The following is a 22,597-nucleotide window of genomic DNA, read 5'->3' as shown; positions in this document are numbered from 1 at the left end:
AAGTTATCACGACTACAAGAAGGTGGCTGGCTAAAAGATATGCACATATTCGGATTCTCCAGAGTCTCCTGAATAATTCCACACCAATTTCAGGAAGTTCTGAGCTATTTTAAGCATTTTATCGATGAAATTAGGAAGCAAGTCCGGGCCGCCGATTCATCCACTGTGCCGCCATGTTGTCAAAATGGCCGCCATTAAGATTGGGCATAGACGTCAAAATCGACCATTTTCGGACGATGATTTCGGGCATAAAAAACGGTTTTTGCCTTATGATTTGTACATGGAAAAATAGTATGAAGCCTTAGGAACAGATTAACATCAATTCTGGACCGATTCCAATCAATTTTAGTAGTTAAATTTCTATTATAAAAAGGGTCTTTTTTCGCCCGTTTACGTTGCCATGGAGACGCGGCCATGGCTGCCGGCTTTGAGAATAGCCGGTGCGCAAGGTGATGTTGTCAAAATGGCCGCCATTAAGATTGGGCATAGACGTCAAAATCGACCATTTTCGGACGATGTTTTAGGGTATAAAAAAAGGTTTTTGCCTTATGATTTGTACATGGAAAAATAGTATGAAGCCTTAGGAACAGATTAGCATCAATTCTGGATTAATTCCAATCGGTTTTAGTAGTTAAATTTCGATTATAAAAAGGGTCTTTTTGCGGGCGTTTTCGTTGCCATGGAGACGTGGCCATGGCTGGCTTTGAGAATAGCCGCTGTGCAGGGTGATTTTTCGCGCTTGGTAGGTACTTTTTTGAAAAAACATTACTTTAAGGGTATTTGTACAAATAGCAAAAAATTTAAATTTTAATATATTATAGTAAAATGAATTGCGCATCTGCTGGATTGGTTTTGGTTTATCTATCACATACAAGGTGCGCACAATTAATTTCCAAAGTCAAAAAATGTTAAAAAGACGATTTGGTAAAAGATATGCTTATATTCGGATTCTCCAGAGTCTCCTGAATAATTCCACACCAATTTCAGGAAGTTCTAAGCAATTTTAAGCATTTTATCGATGAAATTAGGAAGCAGGTCCGAGCCGCCGATTCATCCACTTTGCCGCCATGTTGTCAAAATGGCCGCCATTAAAATTGGGCATAGACGTCAAAATCGACCATTTTCGGACGATGTTTTAGGGTATAAAAAACGGTTTTTACTTTATGATTTATACATGGAAAAATAGTATGAAGCCTTAGGAACAGTTTAACATTAATTCCGGACCGATTCCAATCGGTTTTAGTAGTTAAATTTCGATTATAAAAAGAGTCTTTTTTCCCCGTTTTCGTTGCCATGGAGACGCGGCCATGGCTGCTGGCTTTGAGAATAGCCGGTGCGCAAGGTGATGTTGTCAAAATGGCCGCCATTAAGATTGGGCATAGACGTCAAAATCGACCATTTTCGGACGATGTTTTAGGGTATAAAAAACGGTTTTTACTTTATGATTTATATATGGAAAAAAAGTATGAAGCCTTAGGAACAAATTAGCATCAATTCTGAACCGATTTCAATCGGTTTTAGTAGTTAAATTTCGATTATAAAAAGGGTCTTTTTTCGCCCGTTTTGGTTGCCATGGAGACGGCGGAATAGCGGGCCGTTGTGTGTTTTTCGCGCTTGGTAGGTACTTTTTTTGAAAAAACATTACTTTAAGGGTACTTGTAAAAATAGCGAAAAAATGAAATTTTAATACGTTATAGTAAAATGAATTGCGCATCTTCTGGATTAGTTTTGGTGTATCTATCGCATACGGGAGGCGCACAATTAATTTCCAAAGTCAAAAAATCCATAACTCAAAAACGGTTTTACTTAGAAGTGCGGTTGATATTTTACTTAAAAGTGCGGCGAAAAAAAAGGGTATTTTTGACTGAGCACTGCTCACGGAACTTTTTATTCAATAAATCTGCAACATCAAATCAAAAATTACACCCTATGACTAGGTCCGGCAGCGACGATTTTCCTCCTATAATAATCCGTATCGCTTTTAGAGTAAGTCGGTTCATCCCTTTTACAGTTTCCTTCACTGTGTTCTTCCTCGCTGTCTTCGGCGGACGATCCGTCATCTTGTTTGTCAATGAACAACAGCCTCCTGTAAGAATTTATTGACTTCCTAGACTCTAGAGACAATAGATACTTACGTCATCGGTTTCTCCTCACTCTTAGCCTTCCTCAAACCGTGGCACATGTCCCTGCTAATTTTAATGGTGGCCAAAGAGGCAAACTCCTCACTCAAACTCGGCCTCACCCCGTTAAAATACTTGTCCAACACGCTTTTTCCATCGGGCGGTTGCACGTACGTCACCCTCTCCATCTCTCTCAGTTCCAGCTCCTCTTTGCCTCGCTTGCGTCTGTCTTTGATCCGATTCAAATTCGTGAAGAAACTCTCGTAGATCTCGCCTCCGGGTCGAAAGTCTTCGTCGTCGTAAAGTTCCTCCTCTTGTTGGTTCGAACTTTCACCGGGACCTAATATTAGCGATATTAGAACTAAAACATTGACGACCTCAGTAGTTCAAATGACCTCTGAAAGGAGGCAGCGGTACATCCAATGGAGAGTCCATCATGTTCCTCACTCTGTCCCTCTTAGTCAAACAACGACAAATCAAGTAGGTGAAGAGCAAAAACATGAGAGAGAAGGCCATAGTCAGAATATAAACGAGATCCGTCTGTTCAGTTTCCTCCTCCTCCTCCTCGGAGGTTTGTAGGGCGAGGCAACGTCGCGTGCCGTTATCCGATTGGCAGGCGAATCCGTCGCAGTTTGACTCGTCGAATTTCGACTCGCAATCGACGAATTCGTCGCAAATCTGGTTTTTCGTTAAACATTTTTGTTCGTCCGGGCAACCGATTTGGTCGGGGCAGGTCGACATGTACGCGGTGCATCCGGATTCGTCCTCTGCCCCTGGACAATCCGGTTTTCCTGTAAAGCGGAAACAAGGAATCAGAAGTCATTTTCCAGGCATTTGAGTCAATTTCCAAAAAATTCAGTTTTTCCAGAAAATTGAGTATTTTTTCCAATTTTCAGGAATTTATGTAATTTGTTTCCAGAATTTGAGTAAATTTTTAATTTGAATCATTTCTCAGGAATTTGAGTCATTTTTATCCTAAAGAGCATTTAAGTCATTTTCCAGGAATTTGAATGAATTTCAAAAAATTTCACTTTTTCCAGAAAATTGAGTATTTTTTCCAATTTTCAAGAATTTATGTAATTTGTTTCCAGAATTTGAGTAAATTTTTAATTTGAATCATTTCTCAGGCATTTATTCATTTTTCAAGAAGAGTCATTTTTCCTCCAAAGAGAATTTGAGTCATTTTCCAGGAATTTGAGAAAGTTCTTTCCCAAAGAAAGTTAAATTTTCCAAAAATTTGTGTAAATTTTCCAGGAATTTGAGTCATTTTCCAAGAATTTGAGTCATTTTGGTTCATTGAAAATTTGAGTGATCTTTAAAAAAAAATAATTTTAGTCATTTTCTAAGAATTTGAGTGATTTTCCAGGAATTCGAGTAATTTTTTCCCAATCCAGAAGGCATCTGAATCCAAGGAGCTCCTAGAACATTTGAATCATTTCTCAGGAATTTGAGTCATTTTTCCTCCGAAGAAAATTTGAGTCATTTTCCAGGAATTTGAGTCATTTTCCAAAAATTTCAGTTTTTCCAGAAAATTGAGTATTTTTTCCAATTTTCAAGAATTTATGTAATTTGTTTCCAGAATTTGAGTAAATTTTTAATTTAAATCATTTCTCAGGCATTTGAGTCATTTTTCCTCCGAAGAAAATTTGAGTCATTTTCTAGGAATTCGAGTAATTTTTTCCCAATCCAGAAGGCATCTGTATCCAGGGAGCTCCTAGAACATTTGAATCGTTTCTCAGGAATTTGAGTCATTTTTATCCTAAAGAGAATTTAAGTCATTTTCCAGGAATTTGAGTCAATTTCCAAAAAATTTCACTTTTTCTAGAAAATTGAGTATGTTTTCAAATTTTCAGGAATTTATGTAATTTGTTTCCAGAATTTGAGTAAATTTTTAATTTGAATCATTTCTCAGGCATTTGAATCATTTTTCCTCCGAAGAAAGTTTGAGTCATTTTCCAGGCATTTAAGTCATTTTTTTTCCAAAGAAAATTTGAGTCATTTTCCAGGAATTTGAGTCAATTTCAAAAAATTTCACTTTTTCCAGAAAATTGAGTATTTTTTTCAATTTTCAAGAATTTATGTAATTTGTTTCCAGAATTTGAGTAAATTTTTAATTTGAATCATATCTCAGGCATTTGAGTCATTTTTCCTTCGATGAAAATTTGAGTCATTTTCCAGGCATTTGAGTCATTTTTTCTCCAAAGAAAATTTGGGTCATTTTCCAGGAATTTCAGCCAATTTCCAAAAATTTCAGTTTTTTCAGAAAATTGAGTATTTTTTCCAATTTTCAAGAATTTATGTAATTTATTTCCAAAATTTAAGTAAATTTTTAATTTGAATCATTTCTCAGGCATTTGAGTCATTTTTTCTCCGAAGAAAATTTGAGTCATATTCCAGGAATTTGAGTCAATTTCCAAAAATTTCACTTTTTTGAGAAAATTGAGTATTTTTTTCAATTTTCATGAATTTATGTAATTTATTTCCAGAATTTGAGTAATTTTTCAATTTAAATCATTTCTCAGGCATTTGAGTCATTTTTCCTCCGAAGAAAATTTGAGTCATTTTTTCTCCAAAGAAAATTTGAGTCATTTTCCAGACCTAGTGTCTCTTTTCCAGGAATATGAGTAGTTCCTTTCAAACAAATTTGAATAATTTTGATCGATTTTCCAAAAAATTTAAATCAATTTCCAGGAATTTGAATCATCAAAATGTACAATTGAAATGTGAGTCATTTTTCAGAAATTGAGTCATTTTTGGTCAATGGAGATTTGAGTCAGTTTTTCTAAATAAAAAGTTGAGTCATTTTCCAGGAATTTAGGCAACTTCTTTGTGAAATAAGATTAGAGGTATTTTTCCAGGAATTTGACTCATTTCCAAGAATTTGAGTTATATTTTACCAAAACTAAAAAATTGGGTCACTGTTTTACAAGGAATATTTGAGTCACCTTTTCAAAAAATGCGAGTCAGTTCCCAGGATATTGAATCATTTTTGCAAGTTGAGAATTTAAATCTTTTGTCAAGGAAAAAAATTGAATTTCGTTTTCTAGGAATTTCCGAAATTCGGTCATTTTGTGAAGAAAATTTGAGTGATTTTCCAGGAATTTGAGTCATTTTTCCTCCGAAGAAAATTTGAGTCATTTTCCAGGCATTTGAGTCATTTTTCCTCCGAAGAAAGTTTGAGTCATTTTCCAGGAATTTGAGTCAATTTCCAAAAATTTCACTTTTTCCAGAAAATTGAGTATTTTTTCCAATTTTCAGGAATTTATTGAATTTGAGTCAATTTCCAAAAACTTCACTTTTTCCAGAAAATTGAGTATTTTTTCCAATTTTCAAGAATTTATGTAATTTGTTTCCAGAATTTGAGTAAATTTTCAATTTAAATCACTTCTCAGGCATTTGAGTCATTTTTCCTCTGAAGAAAATTTGAGTCATTTTCCAGGCATTTGATTAATTTTTTCTCCGAAGAAAATTTGAGTCATTTTCCAGGCATTTGAGTCATTTTTTCTCCAAAGAAAATTTGAGTAATTTTCCAGGAATTTGTGTCAATTTCCAAAAATTTCAGTTTTTCCAGAAAATTGAGTATTTTTCCAATTTTCAAGAATTTATGTAATTTGTTTCCAGAATTTGAGTAAATTTTTAATTTGAATCATTTCTCAGGCATTTGAGTCATTTTTTCTTCGAAGAAAATTTGAGTCATATTCCAGGAATTTGAGTCAATTTCCAAAAATTTCACTTTTTTGAGAAAATAGAGTATTTTTTTCAATTTTCATGAATTTATGTAATTTATTTCCAGAATTTGAGTAAATTTTCTGAATGAAAAAATATGAGTAGTTCCTTTCAAACAAATTTGAATAATTTTGATCGATTTTCCAAAAAATTTAAATCAATTTCCAGGAATTTGAATCAATTTCTAGAAATTTATTAACCTTGTTCAAAAAACTATTTTTATAATATTTTAAAAAAAAATTTGAGTCAATTTTTCCCAAAGAAAATTTACGTAGTTTTTCCAAGAATTATTTTGGTATTAGTTATTTAAAAAAAAAAAATTGAGTCATTTTCCAGGCATTTCAGTCATTTTTGCCTAATTAAAGTTGTCATCTTTGTGCATTGAAAATTTGAATCACGTTTTCCACTTTTCGAGGCAATTTCCAGGAATTTGAGTCATTTTTACACGTTGAAAATTTGAGTCATTTTTCAAAAAGATTTGAGTCAGTTGCCAGGAATTCGAGTCATTTTTTAGAGGTTTGAACTATTTTTGCCCTTGTAATCATTTTTTAAGAATTTGTGTATTTTTTTCCGGGAATTTAAATCATTTTTTAGGAATTTGAGTCATTTTTTCCCAAAGAAAATTTTAGTCGTTTTTCCAAAAATTATTTTAGTTATTTTTCTAAAAAAAAAAAATTGATTCATTTTCGAAGAATTGAGTCATATTTTTTCCATAAAAATTTGAGTCAATTTCCAGGAATTTGAGTCATTCTTCCAAGAAAAAAATAATTAATAATTTTCCAAGAATTTGAATCATTTTTCCAGAAATTTGAGTCAATTTTTCTTAAAGATAATTTCAGTCTTTAACAAAAATAATGCGAGTCAATTTCCAGAAATTTGAGTCATTTTTCCAGGACTTTTAATCACTTTAAAAATGTCCGTTATATAGTCCAATTGTAGTATCTAATTTTAAAATTTGAATTTCGCGCCTTTAAATATAACGTCATATATGTGTTGACAGTTATTACGTTTTGTTAGGTTGGCACAAGGAGAGATTATGACGTGACTCAATTATTCTACACAACAAACATTAGATTAATAACTTACCGTCGCACCTCTGCTCGTGAACGTCGTAGCACAAATTCACGTTTCCACCGCACCTGACCCCGCCGAATTTGCACAATTCGTCGCACAACAGCATTCCGTCGGCGCACATCTCCTGCGGGGCGACGTTGCGCGACAAAAATCGCGCGTCGTAGCATTTCAGCTCGTCGTACGAGCAATTCACGACGTAACTGGCATAAACGAGGCTTAAGTGGGACTCGGCGCTCGTCTCCAATGTCACGCGCAGCTCGTTACTCGGCAACGAGAACGTTTCGGGGTAATAATTGGTCGCGTCGGCGCAGAGGCGCAGGTACTCGATCGATTCGTTCCCGTTGGATATTAAAAGGCAATTTTCCTGGAAAAAATTAAAATGTTGAATTGAAAGTAGAGGGTGTCCCAAATTCAAGGATGACCATTGGGATCTCGGAAACGAAGAGTTACGGGGTCGGTTAAATGGAGGGAAAGTTGCGCAATTTGGAGCTTAATAAAATGACCGGATACTTCCGGAGTTATGCGAAAAAAACCGAAAGTTCGGAGTGGAAATGGTCCAGGACCAAATTAAATGAATATTTACTTTTTCATGTTTATTTTCAAAAAAAGAATATAAATCAATTAAAAAAATTATAAAAAAAGTTTTGGCCCTCTCAGGATTTGAACCCAGGTCACTGCCTTCCCAACAGATAGGGTGTATTCTTCTATAAATTGTCTATTATTAGAATGGCGTAGGTTCAAATCCTATGCGATCTTTACTTTTTTCTTTTATTTTGTCCGTTGCATTTTGTTGCTAAGGACTTTTATTTTTATAATTTTTTTAATATTAAATATTTTCTTATGTAAAACATTTTTTTTTGTGCAAATTTCTAGGTTTTTTCAGGAAATTGTGCATATTAATTCAACTGTCCAAATCCGACTAATAGTCGATATAAATTTTAACAAAAATAGGGGAAAACTAAGTATGATTTGGACTCAAAACCACATATTTCACTAATTTTCTCAACGTATATATGACTAAATTTAATGAATATTTATTTTTTTATGTTTATTTTTAAGAAAATAATATAAATCAATAGAAAAAAAAAATAAAAAAATGTTCTCTTGACAGGATTTGAACTAAGGTCATCGGCTTCTTAACTGATGGGACTTTGAATTTTTTAACAGAGCAAGTGGCATAGGTTCAAATCCTGAGAGATACTTAACTTTTTAAATTTTTTTTCCGTGTTATTTTCATAGGAAAAACATTTTTTTTGGAAGATTTCTCGGTTTTTGCAAGAATCTGTGCATCTGGCAACAATGGAATTTATTTTGTTATAATAAAAGTATTAATTCCGTTTTTTTTTTTCATGTTACTCCACAAGTTCAAAAGAAAATTTTGTTTTTTTTGTTTCTTTCTGAGGAAAAAATATAAATCAATAAAAAAATTATAAAAAAAAGTTTTGGCCCTCTCAGGATTTGAACCAAGGACACTGGCTTTCCAACATAAATATTTAACTATAAATTGTCTATTAGAGTGAGTGAATGGCGTAGGTTCAAATCCTATGCGATCTTTACTTTTTTCTTTTTTTTTTGTCCATTGCATTTTGTTGCTTTTATTTTTATAATTTTTTTAATATTAAATATTTTCTTATGTAAAACAATTTTTTTTGTGCAAATTTCTAGGTTTTTTCAGGAAATTGTGCATATTAATTAAACTGTCCAAATCCGACTAATAGTCGATATAAATTTTAAAAAAAATAATGGAAAACTAAATATGATTTGGACTTAAAACCGCATATTTCACTAATTTTCTCAACGTATATATGACTAAATTTAATGAATATTTATTTTTTTATGTTTACTTTTAAGAAAATAATATAAATCAATAGAAAAAAAAAATAAAAAAATGTTCTCTTGACAGGATTTGAACTAAGGTCATCGGCTTCTTAACTGATGGGACTTTGAATTTTTTAACAGAGCAAGTGGCATAGGTTCAAATCCTGAGAGATACTTAACTTTTTAATTTTTTTTTGCGTGTTATTTTCTTAGGAAAAACATTTTTTTTGGAAGATTTCTCGGTTTTTGCAAGAATCTGTGCATCTGGCAACAATGGAATTTATTTTGTTATAATAAAAGTATTAATTCCGTTTTTTTTTCATGTTACTCCACAAGTTCAAAAGAAAATTTTGTTTTTTTTGTTTCTTTCTGAGGAAAAAATATAAATCAATAACAAAATTATAAAAAAAAGTTTTGGCCCTCTCAGGATTTGAACCAAGGACACTGGCTTTCCAACATAAATATTTAACTATAAATTGTCTATTAGAGTGAGTGAATGGCGTGGGTTCAAATCCTATGCGATCTTTACTTTTTTCTTTTTTTTTGTCCATTGCATTTTGTTGCTAAGGACTTTTATTTTTATAATTTTTTTAATATTAAATATTTTCTTATGTAAAACAATTTTTTTTGTGCAAATTTCTAGGTTTTTTCAGGAAATTGTGCATATTAATTAAACTGTCCAAATCCGACTAATAGTCGATATAAATTTTAACAAAAATTGTGAAAAACTAAGTATGATTTGGACTTAAAACCACATAATTGACTAATTCAAGCAACATTAGCACACGGACTATTCGCGGCACATCAAACATTTTAACAGATCTCCGTACTGGACTTTACGTATATGTATATTAAATTAGGCTAACCTCGTTATCGGTTCGATCGTCATAGGGTCCCAATTGTAAATACTCCAACTTAACGTGGATCACGCTCAGTTTCGGGGTGGAAATGGTCCAGGTGCAATTGGTCGGTTCGACCTGTGGGTCCACCACCGTTTCCAAGTTGCCTCTGGGTTGCACCAGGTGCGTTTCAGGTCCACAAAAGTCAACATTGTCTCCAACGATCACTTGTCTGCTCACCAATAAACCAATCGAATACACTAAAAACCATCGGAGTGACATTATTTAGGTGGAACAATTATTATGTGACGTTTACAGTGATTAGGCTGTTGATGTGATTGTTACGAGGGCGGTCACCATGGTGACTTTGTGGAGAAAAAACAACGTGTCTCGGGTGTATCCATAGCCGCCCTTTTTATTAGGAAATTAAGTGAATTAATTAATCGAATGCAGAATTGCTTACCTTCTCTTCGTTTCAAAAAATGGGGATTTGGGAAGAATATTTTGGCACTATACATGCCACTTCCCTCCCGTTATATTAAAACCTATTTAACTCCCAATGTGACAACGTCGCACATTATAGTACCAAACGAAATGTGCGAGGAATAATGTTCCTTACACACACACACAAATATTATAACGCCATCAGGGTCGTCACCTAAAAATTCATTTTATTATAAAATTTTTTATATATCGACTGACTGGCACTAAACCCGGCGGTACCGCGGGCCATCAGTTTCGGTTTCGGTACGATGCGATACGGTACGGTACGATCGCGGTTCGTGAGTCGATATTCGTTTGTTGTTGTTTGAATTTTTAACGTTTTTTTTTAAAGCATGTTTGTTGTACTTTAGTGACTTCTTGGGATTATTTTACTGTGGCATTTTTATGTAAGTATTTAGCAGTAAAAGCGTCTCAATTGATATACTCATGCACCCTCTAAAAACCCACTTGGTTATTGCTCCCTTGCATACGCACCCTCTGTGCAAACGTACTTTGAAAGGAATAATCGGAGCCCCCTTTTAATTCAATTCCTTGGCACTTTGTCACGTTAGAATGGAAAAGTTATTTGTTTTTGATAGGCATAAGCCACGTGTAAACTTATTAAAAAAATAATAAAAAGGGTAAAGTTGGCAACGAGGCATTAGCGAACTCGTCGTCTTGAGATACTAGACTTATTTTCTTAACATATATATATGAGCAAATTAAATGAATATTTACTTTTTCATGTTTATTTCCAAAGAAAGAATATAAATCAATTAAAAAAATTATAAAAAAAGTTTTGGCCCTCTCAGGATTTGAACCCAGGTCACTGCCTTCCTAACAGATAGGGTGTATTCTTCTATAAATTGTCTATTATTAGAGTGAGTGAATGGCGTAGGTTCAAATCCTATGCGATATTTACTTTTTTCTTTTTTTTTGTCCATTGCATTTTATTGCTAAGGACTTTTATTTTTATAATTTTTTTAATATTAAATATTTTTTTATGTAAAACAATTTTTTTTGTGCAAATTTCTAGGTTTTTTCAGGAAATTGTGCTTATTAATTAAACTGTCCAAATCCGACTAATAGTCGATATAAATTTTAACAAAAATAGGGGAAAACTAAGTATGATTTGGACTTAAAACCACATATTTGACTAATTTTCTCAACGTATATATGACTAAATTTAATGAATATTTATTTTTTTATGTTTATTTTTAACAAAATAATATAAATCAATAGAAAAAAAAATAAAAAAATGTTCTCTTGACAGGATTTGAACCATGGTCATCGGCTTCTTAACTGATGGGACTTTGAATTTTTTAAACAGAGCAAGTGGCGTAGGTTCAAATCCTGAGAGATACTTAACTTTTTCATTTTTTTTCCGTGTTATTTTCATAGGAAAAACCATTTTTTTTGGAAGATTTCTCGGTTTTTGCAAGAATCTGTACATCTGGCAACAATGGAATTTATTTTGTTATAATAAAAGTATTAATTTCGTTTTTTTTTTCATGTTACTCCACAAGTTCAAAAGAAAATTTTGTTTTTTTTTGTTTCTTTCTTAGCAAAAAATATAAATCAATAAAAAAGTTTTGTCCCTCTCAGGATTTGAACCAAGGACACTGGCTTCCCAACAGATAAATATTCTCCTATAAATTGTCTATTATTAGATTGAGTGAATGGCGTAGGTTCAAATCCCATGCAATCTTAACTTTTTTCTTTTTTTTTGCCCCTTGCGTTTTATTGCTAAGAACATTTATTTTTATAATTCTTAGTAATATTCTTTTTTCTTTTGGGATAATGTGCATGCATATTCAATAATTTTTAATATTATCAAAATTTGACCATTTTTCTTTACATAATACGTGACTAAATTAAATGTTTGTTGACTTTTTTATGTTTATTTTTGAGAACAAACTATAAATCAATAGAAAAATAAAATAAAAACGTTTGCCTTGCTCAGGTTTTGAACCGGGGACACCGACTTTCTAACACATGGGAGGCAAATTGCCCTGTAAATTGTCTAATAAAGCGAGTGGCCTGGGTTCAAATCCTAGCAGGTACTTGACTTTTTATTTTTTTTATTTATTGTTTTTATTTTTAGTAATATTCAATTTTCTCATGTTTCTAAAAAAAAATTCATCATCATTTTTTTTCTTATGCAAAACATTTTTTTTTTAATTTTATTTACTTTTTAAGATAATGTGCATATTTATTAATTTTTAATAATATTATCGAAAGCGGATTAATACTTCATTAAGCCAAATAATGAAGAAAGAAGCGTGAAATTGACTTAAAATCACATATTTCATCATTTTTATCACCACATATATGAATAAATTCACCTTGTAATGTTTATTTCCAAGGAAAGGATGTAAATCAATAAAAAAAAATATTAAAAAAAGTTTGCCCCTCTCAGGATTTGAACCAAGGCTTCCCAAGAGATAGGGTGCAGTGTTCCCCTGTAAATGAGTGAATGAATGGCGTAGGTTCAAATCCTATGCGATCTTACTTTTTTCTTTTTTTTTTTGTCCATTGCTTTTTGGTGCTAAGGGTTTGATGCTAACTATTTTTTAATATTAAATTTTTTCATATTATTTTCTTATGTAAATCAATTTTCTTGTGCAAACTTTCTAGATTTTTGCAGGAATTTGCGCATATAAACTCTCTAAATTCGATTAATCCTCCATATAAATTTTTATTTATTTGCTTTACAAAAAATAAGTAGGAATTGGACTTAAAACCACTGATTTGACTACTTTTCTTAACGTATATATGACTAAATTTAATGAATATTTACTTTTTTATGTTTATTTTTAAAAAAAGAATAGAAATCAATAAAAAAAAATCCTAAAAAAGTTTTCCCTTCTCAGGTTTTGAACCAAGGCCACCCGATTCCTAACCACGTTTACACGTAACCTAAATCCGTATTGCTCGTCGTAAAACCGACAATAATTAGGATCACTTTACTATAACAAAGCGACCATTTATACCTAAACGAGCCGTTTATTATGCCACAAAAGAATCCATTATAGTGATAACAGGGACATTTTTCAAGCTCGTGACGTTCGGTTGACCTTTGCTCGTGTACGGTCTTTTATCATTGAAATTCTTGTCTGACTTTAAATAATTGAAGAATGCGTCAGGGATGTATAGGATAATCACTGCTAGAATAAATAATTGTGGACATGAATTAGTAGAAACGTGATGACTCACTTTATTCAGTGTTATACCGAGAAACGTGTTGCGTTGCGCTTAGATTAGATTGGATTTTAAAACCCCATCGAAAATTCCCTTCATTTAACCCTCTCTCACACCCCTTTTTGACCCCCATCAGGTGCCCGACCCGTCACTCAACGTTTGACACCCACGTACGTCACTGTCACTTCATTTTTCATGACAAAAAAAAAATTATTCCAATAAAGTCGAAATCGTGAGAAATTATAAAGCGGCAAAGTCGGCGGCACCCAATCTCGATCAGAAGAATGTTTTAACCCGGCAGAGAGTCGTCGTAGTCAGGTAAAAAAAAATTTAAATTCGATGTTACCGTATTTGGAAATTAAGCGGTTGTGTGGGTCGGTTTTTAGGAGAGAGAGGGGTGAACGGGTGTTCAAGGACGTACATTATATAAAATATTTAGGTACTTCCAAGGCCTTTGATATATGATTCTTGCACCTAAATACTGTAAATCACATTCATCATCATCACATGATTAAATATGCAATGAATATTCACCTTTTTATCTTTATTTCCAAGGAAAGGATCTAAATCAATAAAAAAATTATTAAAAAAAAGTTTGCCCCCCTCAGGATTTGAACTAAGGTCACTGGCTTCCCAAGAGATAGGGTATGTTCCTACAGTGGTTTATTAGAGCGAGTGAATGGCGTAGGTTCAAATCCTATGCACTCTTAACTTTTTTCCTTTTTTTTTGTCCATCGCCTTGTGTTGCTAAGGACGTTTATTTTTATAATTTTTTAATATTAAATTTTGTCATATTATTTTCTTATGTAAATAAATTTTTTTGTGCAAACTATCTAGGAGTGTGAAATCAGATATTTGATCATTTTTATTAACACATATACGATTAAATATGCAATGAATATTCACCTTTTTATGTTTATTTCCAAGGAAAGGATCTAAATCAATAAAGAAATTATTAAAAAAAGTTTGCCCCCCTCAGGATTTGAACTAAGGTCACTGGCTTCCCAAAAGATAGGGTATGTTCCTAATGGTTTATAAGAGTGAGTGAATGGCGTAGGTTCAAATCCTATGCGATTTTAACTTTTTTCTTTTTTTTTTGTCCATGTCCTTGTAAGGACGTTTATTTTTATAATTCTTTAATATTGAATTTTTTCATATTGTTTGCTTATGTAAATCAATTTTTTTGTGCAAACTATCTAGGAGTGTGAAATCAGATATTTGATCGTTTTTATTAATACATATATGATTAAATATGCAATGAATATTCTCTTTTTTATGTTTATTTCCAAGGAAAGGATCTAAATCAGTAAAAAAATTATTAAAAAAAGTTTGCCCTTCTCAGGATTTGAACTAAGGTCACTGGCTTCCCAAGAGATAGGGTATGTTCCTACAGTGGTTTATTAGAGTGAGTGAATGGCGTAGGTTCAAATCCTATGCGATCTTAACTTTTTTCTTTTTTTTGTCCATCGCTTTTTGTTGCTAAGGACGTTTATTTTTATAATTTTTTAATTTTACATTTTTTTCATATTATTTTCTTATGTAAATTAATTTTTTTAAAACACAAAACTACAAAAAACTCAAATTATAAAAAAAATTATTTCAAACGCCTGGAAGAGGTGAAAAATGACTGCGAAATCCTGGAACAAAAGGAAGCCTTTGTCCAAATGCTTGTAATAATAAAAAACTATTTAATAAACTAAAAATTTTGTCACATTGCCCAAGAATAATAAACAGATTCATTTTTGCTTCAAATAGCCTCATAAAAAAAAAAAGTCAAGAGGTGTCAAATCTGGCGAGCGAGCCGGCCATTCCACAGGTCCAAGACGGCTATTTTGACGCAAAAGGTGTACCAAACTGTGAACCTGCTTTAGTATGAAGGATTTACGACAGACAATAACGAATATTTAGAAAAATATCGATCCTCCTGGAAATCCTACTTTATGTGACTCTATTTTATTACACCGCTTTTGTCTTGTCAGACATATAAACAAACAACGATGAAACTTTTGTTTTTTTTTCTTTTTCAGATTTTTTTTTTCAAGAAAAGAGAACATTTAGAGTAAACGAAACAGAAAGTGCGAAAAAATGGGCGCCCGACACTCGAAGAGGTCGGTGGACATCACCACGACGCCGAAAAAGGGCGGCCAAGAGGAGGGCGGCGTCGCGGCGGCCGAGGGGGCCGCGGAAAAACTGGAGAAAATCGCCGAGCCCGACTTGAAGGTCACCGCCACCAACGGTACCGCCCTCCATAGCGAAATCGAATTTGCCGTAAGTACCGCTAACAGCAAAATGCAATAAATTTTTGTAGTTCTTTTAAGATATTCAGTTACCAATAAGAAACAAATTATTTAATTTCTTCCAGGCACTCCTCTAAGCAAAATGTCAATATCTTGATTTTTAATGAATGAATTTTAATAATTTTTTCAGTAGTTGTTTGAAAAGCCCTTGATTATCCTAGAAATCAATAACTACATCATTTTAACCACTAGAAATCAAGATATTGAGTCACCAATAAGAGACAAGTTATTTAATTTCTTCCAGGCACTCCTCTAAGCAAAATGTGAATATCTTGATTTTTAATGAATGAATTTTAATAATTTTTTCAGTAGTTGCTTGAAAAGCCCTTGATTATCCTAGAAATCAATAATTACATCATTTTAACCACTAGAAATCAAGATATTCACTTGCCAATAAGAGACAAATTATTTAATTTCTTCCAGGCACTCCTCTAAGCAAAATGTCAATATCTTGATTAATAATGAATGAATTTTAATAATTTTTTCAGTAGTTGCTTGAAAAGCCCTTGATTATCCTAGAAATCAATAATTACATCATTTTAACCACTAGAAATCAAGATATTGAGTCACCAATAAGAGACAAATTATTTAATTCCTTCCAGGCACTCCTCTAAGCAAAATGTGAATATCTTGATTTTTAAAGAATGAATTTTAATAATTTTTTTGGTAGTTGCTTGAAAAGCCCTTGATTATCATAGAAATCAATAATTACGTCATTTTAACCACTAGAAATCAAGATATTGAGTCACCAATAAGAGACAAATTATTTAATTTCTTCCAGGCACTCCTCTAAGCAAAATGTCAATATCTTGATTATTAATGAATGAATTTTAATAATTTTTTCAGTAGTTGCTTGAAAAGCCCTTGATTATCCTAGAAATCAATAACTACATTATTTTAACCACTAGAAATCAAGATATTGAGTCCCCAATAAGAGACAAATTATTTAATTTCTTCCAGGCACTCCTCTAAGCAAAATGTCAATATCTTGATTAATAATGAATGAATTTTAATAATTTTTTTGGTAGTTGCTTGAAAAGCCTTTGGTTATCCTAGAAATCAATAACTACATCATTTTAACCACTAGAAATCAAGATATTGAGTCACCAATAAGAGACAAATTATTTAATTCCTTCCAGGCACTCCTCTAAGCAAAATGTGAATATCTTGATTTTTAAAGAATGAATTTTAATAATTTTTTTGGTAGTTGCTTGAAAAGCCCTTGATTATCATAGAAATCAATAATTACGTCATTTTAACCACTAGAAATCAAGATATTGAGTCACCAATAAGAGACAAATTATTTAATTTCTTCCAGGCACTCCTCTAAGCAAAATGTCAATATCTTGATTATTAATGAATGAATTTTAATAATTTTTTCAGTAGTTGCTTGAAAAGCCCTTGATTATCCTAGAAATCAATAACTACATTATTTTAACCACTAGAAATCAAGATATTGAGTCACCAATAAGAGACAAATTATTTAATTCCTTCCAGGCACTCCTCTAAGCAAAATGTGAATATCTTGATTTTTAAAGAATGAATTTTAATAATTTTTTTGGTAGTTGCTTGAAAAGCCCTTGATTATCATAGAAATCAATAATTACGTCATTTTAACCACTAGAAATCAAGATATTGAGTCACCAATAAGAGACAAATTATTTAATTGCTTCCAGGCACTCCTCTAAGCAAAATGTCAATATCTTGATTATTAATGAATGAATTTTAATAATTTTTTCAGTAGTTGCTTGAAAAGCCCTTGATTATCCTAGAAATCAATAATTACATCATTTTAACCACTAGAAATCAAGATATTGAGTCACCAATAAGAGACAAATTATTTAATTTCTTCCAGGCACTCCTCTAAGCAAAATGTCAATATCTTGATTAATAATGAATGAATTTTAATAATTTTTTCAGTAGTTGCTTGAAAAGCCCTTGATTATCCTAGAAATCAATAACTACATCATTTTAACCACTAGAAATCAAGATATTGAGTCACCAATAAGAGACAAATTATTTAATTTCTTCCAGGCACTCCTCTAAGCAAAATGTCAATATCTTGATTATTAATGAATGAATTTTAATAATTTTTTCAGTAGTTGCTTGAAAAGCCCTTGATTATCATAGAAATCAATAACTACATCATTTTAACCACTAGAAATCAAGATATTGAGTCATCAATAAGAGACAAATCTTTTAATTCCTTCCAGGCACTCCTCTAAGCAAAATGTGAATATCTTGATTATTAATGAATGAATTTTAATAATTTTTTCAGTAGTTGCTTAAAAAGCCCTTGATTGTCCTAGAAATCAATAACTACATCATTTTAACCACTAGAAATCAAGATATTGAGTCACCAATAAGAGACAAACTATTTAATTCCTTCCAGGCACTCCTCTAAGCAAAATGTCAATATCTTGATTATTAATGAATGAATTTTAATAATTTTTTCAGTAGTTGCTTGAAAAGCCCTTGATTATCATAGAAATCAATAATTACATCATTTTAACCACTAGAAATCAAGATATTGAGTCACCAATAAGAGACAAATTATTTAATTTCTTCCAGGCACTCCTCTAAGCAAAATGTCAATATCTTGATTATTAATGAATGAATTTTAATAATTTTTTCAGTAGTTGCTTGAAAAGCCCTTGATTATCCTAGAAATCAATAATTACATCATTTTAACCACTAGAAATCAAGATATTGAGTCCCCAATAAGAGACAAATTATTTAATTTCTTCCAGGCACTCCTCTAAGCAAAATGTCAATATCTTGATTATTAATGAATGAATTTTAATAATTTTTTCAGTAGTTGCTTGAAAAGCCCTTGATTATCCTAGAAATCAATAATTACATCATTTTAACCACTAGAAATCAAGATATTGAGTCACCAATAAGAGACAAATTATTTAATTTCTTCCAGGCACTCCTCTAAGCAAAATGTCAATATCTTGATTTCTAATGAATGAATTTTAATAATTTTTTCAGTAGTTGCTTGAAAAGCCCTTGATTATCATAGAAATCAATAACTACATCATTTTAACCACTAGAAATCAAGATATTGAGTCACCAATAAGAGACAAATTATTTAATTGCTTCCAGGCACTCCTCTAAGCAAAATGTCAATATCTTGATTAATAATGAATGAATTTTAATAATTTTTTCAGTAGTTGCTTGAAAAGCCCTTGATTATCCTAGAAATCAATAACTACATCATTTTAACCACTAGAAATCAAGATATTGAGTCCCCAATAAGAGACAAATTATTTAATTTCTTCCAGGCACTCCTTTAAGCAAAATGTCAATATCTTGATTAATAATGAATGAATTTTAATAATTTTTTCAGTAGTTGCTTGAAAAGCCCTTGATTATCCTAGAAATCAATAACTACAATATTTTAACCACTAGAAATCAAGATATTGAGTCCCCAATAAGAGACAAATTATTTAATTTCTTCCAGGCATTCCTCTAAGCAAAATGTGAATATCTTGATTTTTAATGAATGAATTTTAATAATTTTTTCAGCAGTTGCTTGAAAAGCCCTTGATTATCCTAGAAATCAATAACTACATCATTTTAACCACTAGAAATCAAGATATTGAGTCACCAATAAGAGACAAATTATTTAATTTCTTCCAGGCACTCCTCTAAGCAAAATGTCAATATCTTGATTTCTAATGAATGAATTTTAATAATTTTTTCAGTAGTTGCTTGAAAAGCCCTTGATTATCATAGAAATCAATAACTACATCATTTTAACCACTAGAAATCAAGATATTGAGTCACCAATAAGAGACAAATTATTTAATTTCTTCCAGGAACTCCTCTAAGCAAAATGTCAATATCTTGATTATTAATGAATGAATTTTAATAATTTTTTTGGTAGTTGCTTGAAAAGCCCTTGATTATCCCAGAAATCAATAACTACATCATTTTAACCACTAGAAATCAAGATATTGAGTCACCAATAAGAGACAAATTATTTAATTTCTTCCAGGCACTCCTCTAAGCAAAATGTCAATATCTTGATTTTTAATGAATGAATTTTAATAATTTTTTCAGTAGTTGCTTGAAAAGCCCCTGATTATCATAGGAATCAATAACTACATCATTTTAACCACTAGAAATCAAGATATTCGGTCATCAATAAGAGACAAATTATTTAATTTCTTCCAGGCACTCCTCTAAGCAAAATGTCAATATCTTGATTTTTAATAAATGAATTTTAATAATTTTTTCAGTAGTTGCTTGAAAAGCCCTTGATTATCCTAGAAATCAATAATTACATCATTTTAACCACTAGAAATCAAGATATTGAGTCACCAATAAGAGACAAATTATTTAATTTCTTCCAGGCACTCCTCTAAGCAAAATGTCAATATCTTGATTTTTAATGAATGAATTTTAATAATTTTTTCAGTAGTTGCTTGAAAAGCCCTTGATTATCATAGAAATCAATAACTACATCATTTTAACCATTAGAAATCAAGATATTGAGTCACTAATAAGAGACAAATTATTTAATTTCTTCCAGGCACTCTTGCAAGCAAAATGTCAATATCTTGATTTTTAATGAATGAATTTTAATCATTTTTTCGGTAGTTGCTTGAAAAGCCCTTGATTATCATAGAAATCAAGATATTCAAAGAGATTTCTTCTTAATGCACCTGCTAAAGCATTATTAAAATGTCGAATTAAAGCAGAAACAACTTTTTGGAATTTGACCTTGATTTGACCTCAAGATTACGACAACGAAGTTTGAAATGTCAAAATTTCCTTCCTTCAAATCCGCTACAAAGAATAGGGGTTCCCATTAAAAACAAAAAAAAACTCTGACCTTGAATTGACCTTGAAAAGCGACACGAAGACGAAGAACCTCCACAGATGCATGTCTCCCTCTGTCCTGAACAACTTTGGTCTCAAACTTTCTAGATCTCGCTTACGTTCAGTGCAATTTGGATGCATATATTAAAATGAAACAAAGTCAAGTGCAAGACGACTGTGATATCCCAGGTCCCCTTCCCATTGTTCATTCCACTGTATTAATTGAATATTACCTGTAGTGCAATTAATTTAAAAAAAATGTCACGAGTATCCTCTTGGAAAAATTTTTTTTTCTTTCTGTCCCCTTCTCCCTCCTTCAAGCTTTTTTTGACAGTTGTTTTTGGATGACAGCTAATAAATTTCTCCTTTCAGTTGTTTTGTACTCTCTCTCTCTTTCCTGGTGCTCCTTTTTTAGCAACATTTCACTGATAGTCAACAGGGCAGTACAGGAAATTTGTTTTCTCAAAAAAATTGCATCCTTCTCCTTCTCACTCCCTTTAAATGACACATCTCTTGTTTAGAAAAGAAAAAAACAAGACAACAACTTTTTATCCGACCGCCTTGATGCACTCACTCACTCGCTGCATTCACAAATTAATCAATTAATTTGTAAATGCATCAGCTATTTGTTTTCATTGTGTAAAATTAGACGCGGCAGTCTCTCGGGGTTATGGGTCAGTAGCCTTTCGTCCTTGTTTGTTTTCAAACAAAAGCCTGTTATTATATTGTTGTTGTCGCTTTTTATGGGGCAGCAGGAGGGTAAGACGGGGGGAATATCATACCACCGACCTACCCAACAACCGTGACATTAAAATGGCGTTAAAACGTTCATTTTCTTTCAAGAAGCGTGTTATATGTTAATACGGTTTGTTCGAGTGGTTAATGGTTTTATATGTTAACGATTTATGCGCTAATTTGTTAACGTGTTTAATGCAGTATGGATGTTTAATGTCCAAGGTGACGTAACATAGAGCATATTTTTATAAAATTAAATCAATAATCATTTTTGAGCAACCAGTTGCACGATCTTGTATGATACCCCGATTATCCTGTAAAACGATATCGACTCGAACCCAGTCTGGTTTTCGAGCAATCTGACAACGTTGTCAGGTCCGTTAATGTCATATACCCCGTTCGACCGGCCTGTCAAAATAAAAAATTACAAAAATAAAAAAATCCGAACCGCGCCCCTGTTTCTTCTTGCGAGATCTGCATATTCGAGTTCTACGGAAGATCCGGTTTTGATGGTGCTTAGGCGGGATTTTATCGCTACAGGGTGACCCGAGTTAGGTTAAAACATAACCCGTTTTTTTGATTTTGGTAGTACCGTCGATGGTGTCAAAAAAGTGATTTTACCATTAAATTCCCTGGAAAAAAGCTGAAAATGGGTGGGTTTATTTTGATTTAAAAAAAAATGGTTTTAGGAGTACCGTTGGTCCAAAAATGACGTCAAAACCGTGGAAAATGAATGTAATTATCCCCGGAAAGTATTGAAAAAATTATGACAAAAGCCTGGAAAATCAGGGAAACAAAAAACTGGAAAATTCATTTGAGACGCCTGAAAGTACGACAATTTATTCCAAGTTCCAGGGAAAAAAATTTGACTCGTTAAAATCAAATGTCTGGACAAAAAAGAGTGACGTCAGAAGCCTGGAAAAATTATTTTAAATTCCTGGAAATTATTTAAAAAATTATGACAAAAGCCTGGAAAATCAGGGAAACAAAAAACTGGCAAATTCATTTGAGACGCCTGAAAGTGCGACAATTTACTGCAAGTTCCAGGGAAAAAAATTTGACTCGTTAAAGTCAAATGTCTGGACAAAGAAAAGTGACGTCAGAAGCCTGGAAAAATTATTTTAAAATTCCGGAAATCATTAAAAAATGATGACAAAAGCCTGGAAAATCAGGAAAACAAAAAACTGGAAAATTCATTTGAGACGCCTGAAAGCACGACAATTTATTCCAAGTTCAAGGGAAAAAAATTTGACTTGTTAAAGTCAAATGTCTGGACCAAAAAGAGTGACGTCAGAAGCCTGGAAAAATTATTTTAAATTCCCGGAAATCGTTAAAAAATTATGACAAAAGCCTGGAAAATTAGGGAAACAAAAAACTGACAAATTCATTTGACACGCCTGAAAGTGCGATAATTTATTCCAAGTTCCAGGGAAAAAAATTTGACTCGTTAAAGTCAAATGTCTGGACAAAAAGA

The 22,597-nt window shown here is 32.1% G+C and overlaps 2 protein-coding genes across 4 annotated transcripts in view; one reads left to right on the top strand and one right to left on the bottom strand.

Moving 5' to 3' along the window:
* LOC126746771 (uncharacterized) overlaps positions 1 to 22,597 on the top strand; it is a 110,216-nt gene that overhangs the window by 25,184 nt on the left and 62,435 nt on the right. The window contains exons 1-2 of one of the 3 annotated variants that reach the window (XM_050455127.1): positions 10,301 to 10,467; positions 15,289 to 15,529. In XM_050455127.1, coding sequence (XP_050311084.1) covers positions 15,347 to 15,529 — 183 coding nt within the window. In that variant the 5' untranslated portion in view covers positions 10,301 to 10,467; positions 15,289 to 15,346. Of the gene's footprint in view, positions 1 to 10,300; positions 10,468 to 13,411; positions 13,580 to 15,288; positions 15,530 to 22,597 lie in introns of those variants that run through there. The other 2 variants (XM_050455125.1, XM_050455126.1) reach the window with 2 other exon arrangements.
* LOC126746774 (uncharacterized) lies at positions 1,858 to 20,958 on the bottom strand. Its single transcript, XM_050455135.1, has 7 exons — positions 20,622 to 20,958; positions 10,041 to 10,235; positions 9,605 to 9,837; positions 6,933 to 7,284; positions 2,516 to 2,911; positions 2,136 to 2,460; positions 1,858 to 2,086 (listed from the first exon to the last, which is right to left on the bottom strand). Exons 2-7 carry the CDS (start codon positions 10,093 to 10,095, stop codon positions 1,921 to 1,923), a joined length of 1,527 nt encoding a protein of 508 aa, XP_050311092.1. The 5' UTR covers positions 10,096 to 10,235; positions 20,622 to 20,958; the 3' UTR covers positions 1,858 to 1,920.

Source organism: Anthonomus grandis, chromosome 18 (assembly GCF_022605725.1).
Source record: "Anthonomus grandis grandis chromosome 18, icAntGran1.3, whole genome shotgun sequence".
Classification (NCBI taxonomy): domain Eukaryota; kingdom Metazoa; phylum Arthropoda; class Insecta; order Coleoptera; family Curculionidae; genus Anthonomus; species Anthonomus grandis.
This window is presented reverse-complemented; position numbering and strand designations above follow the sequence as displayed.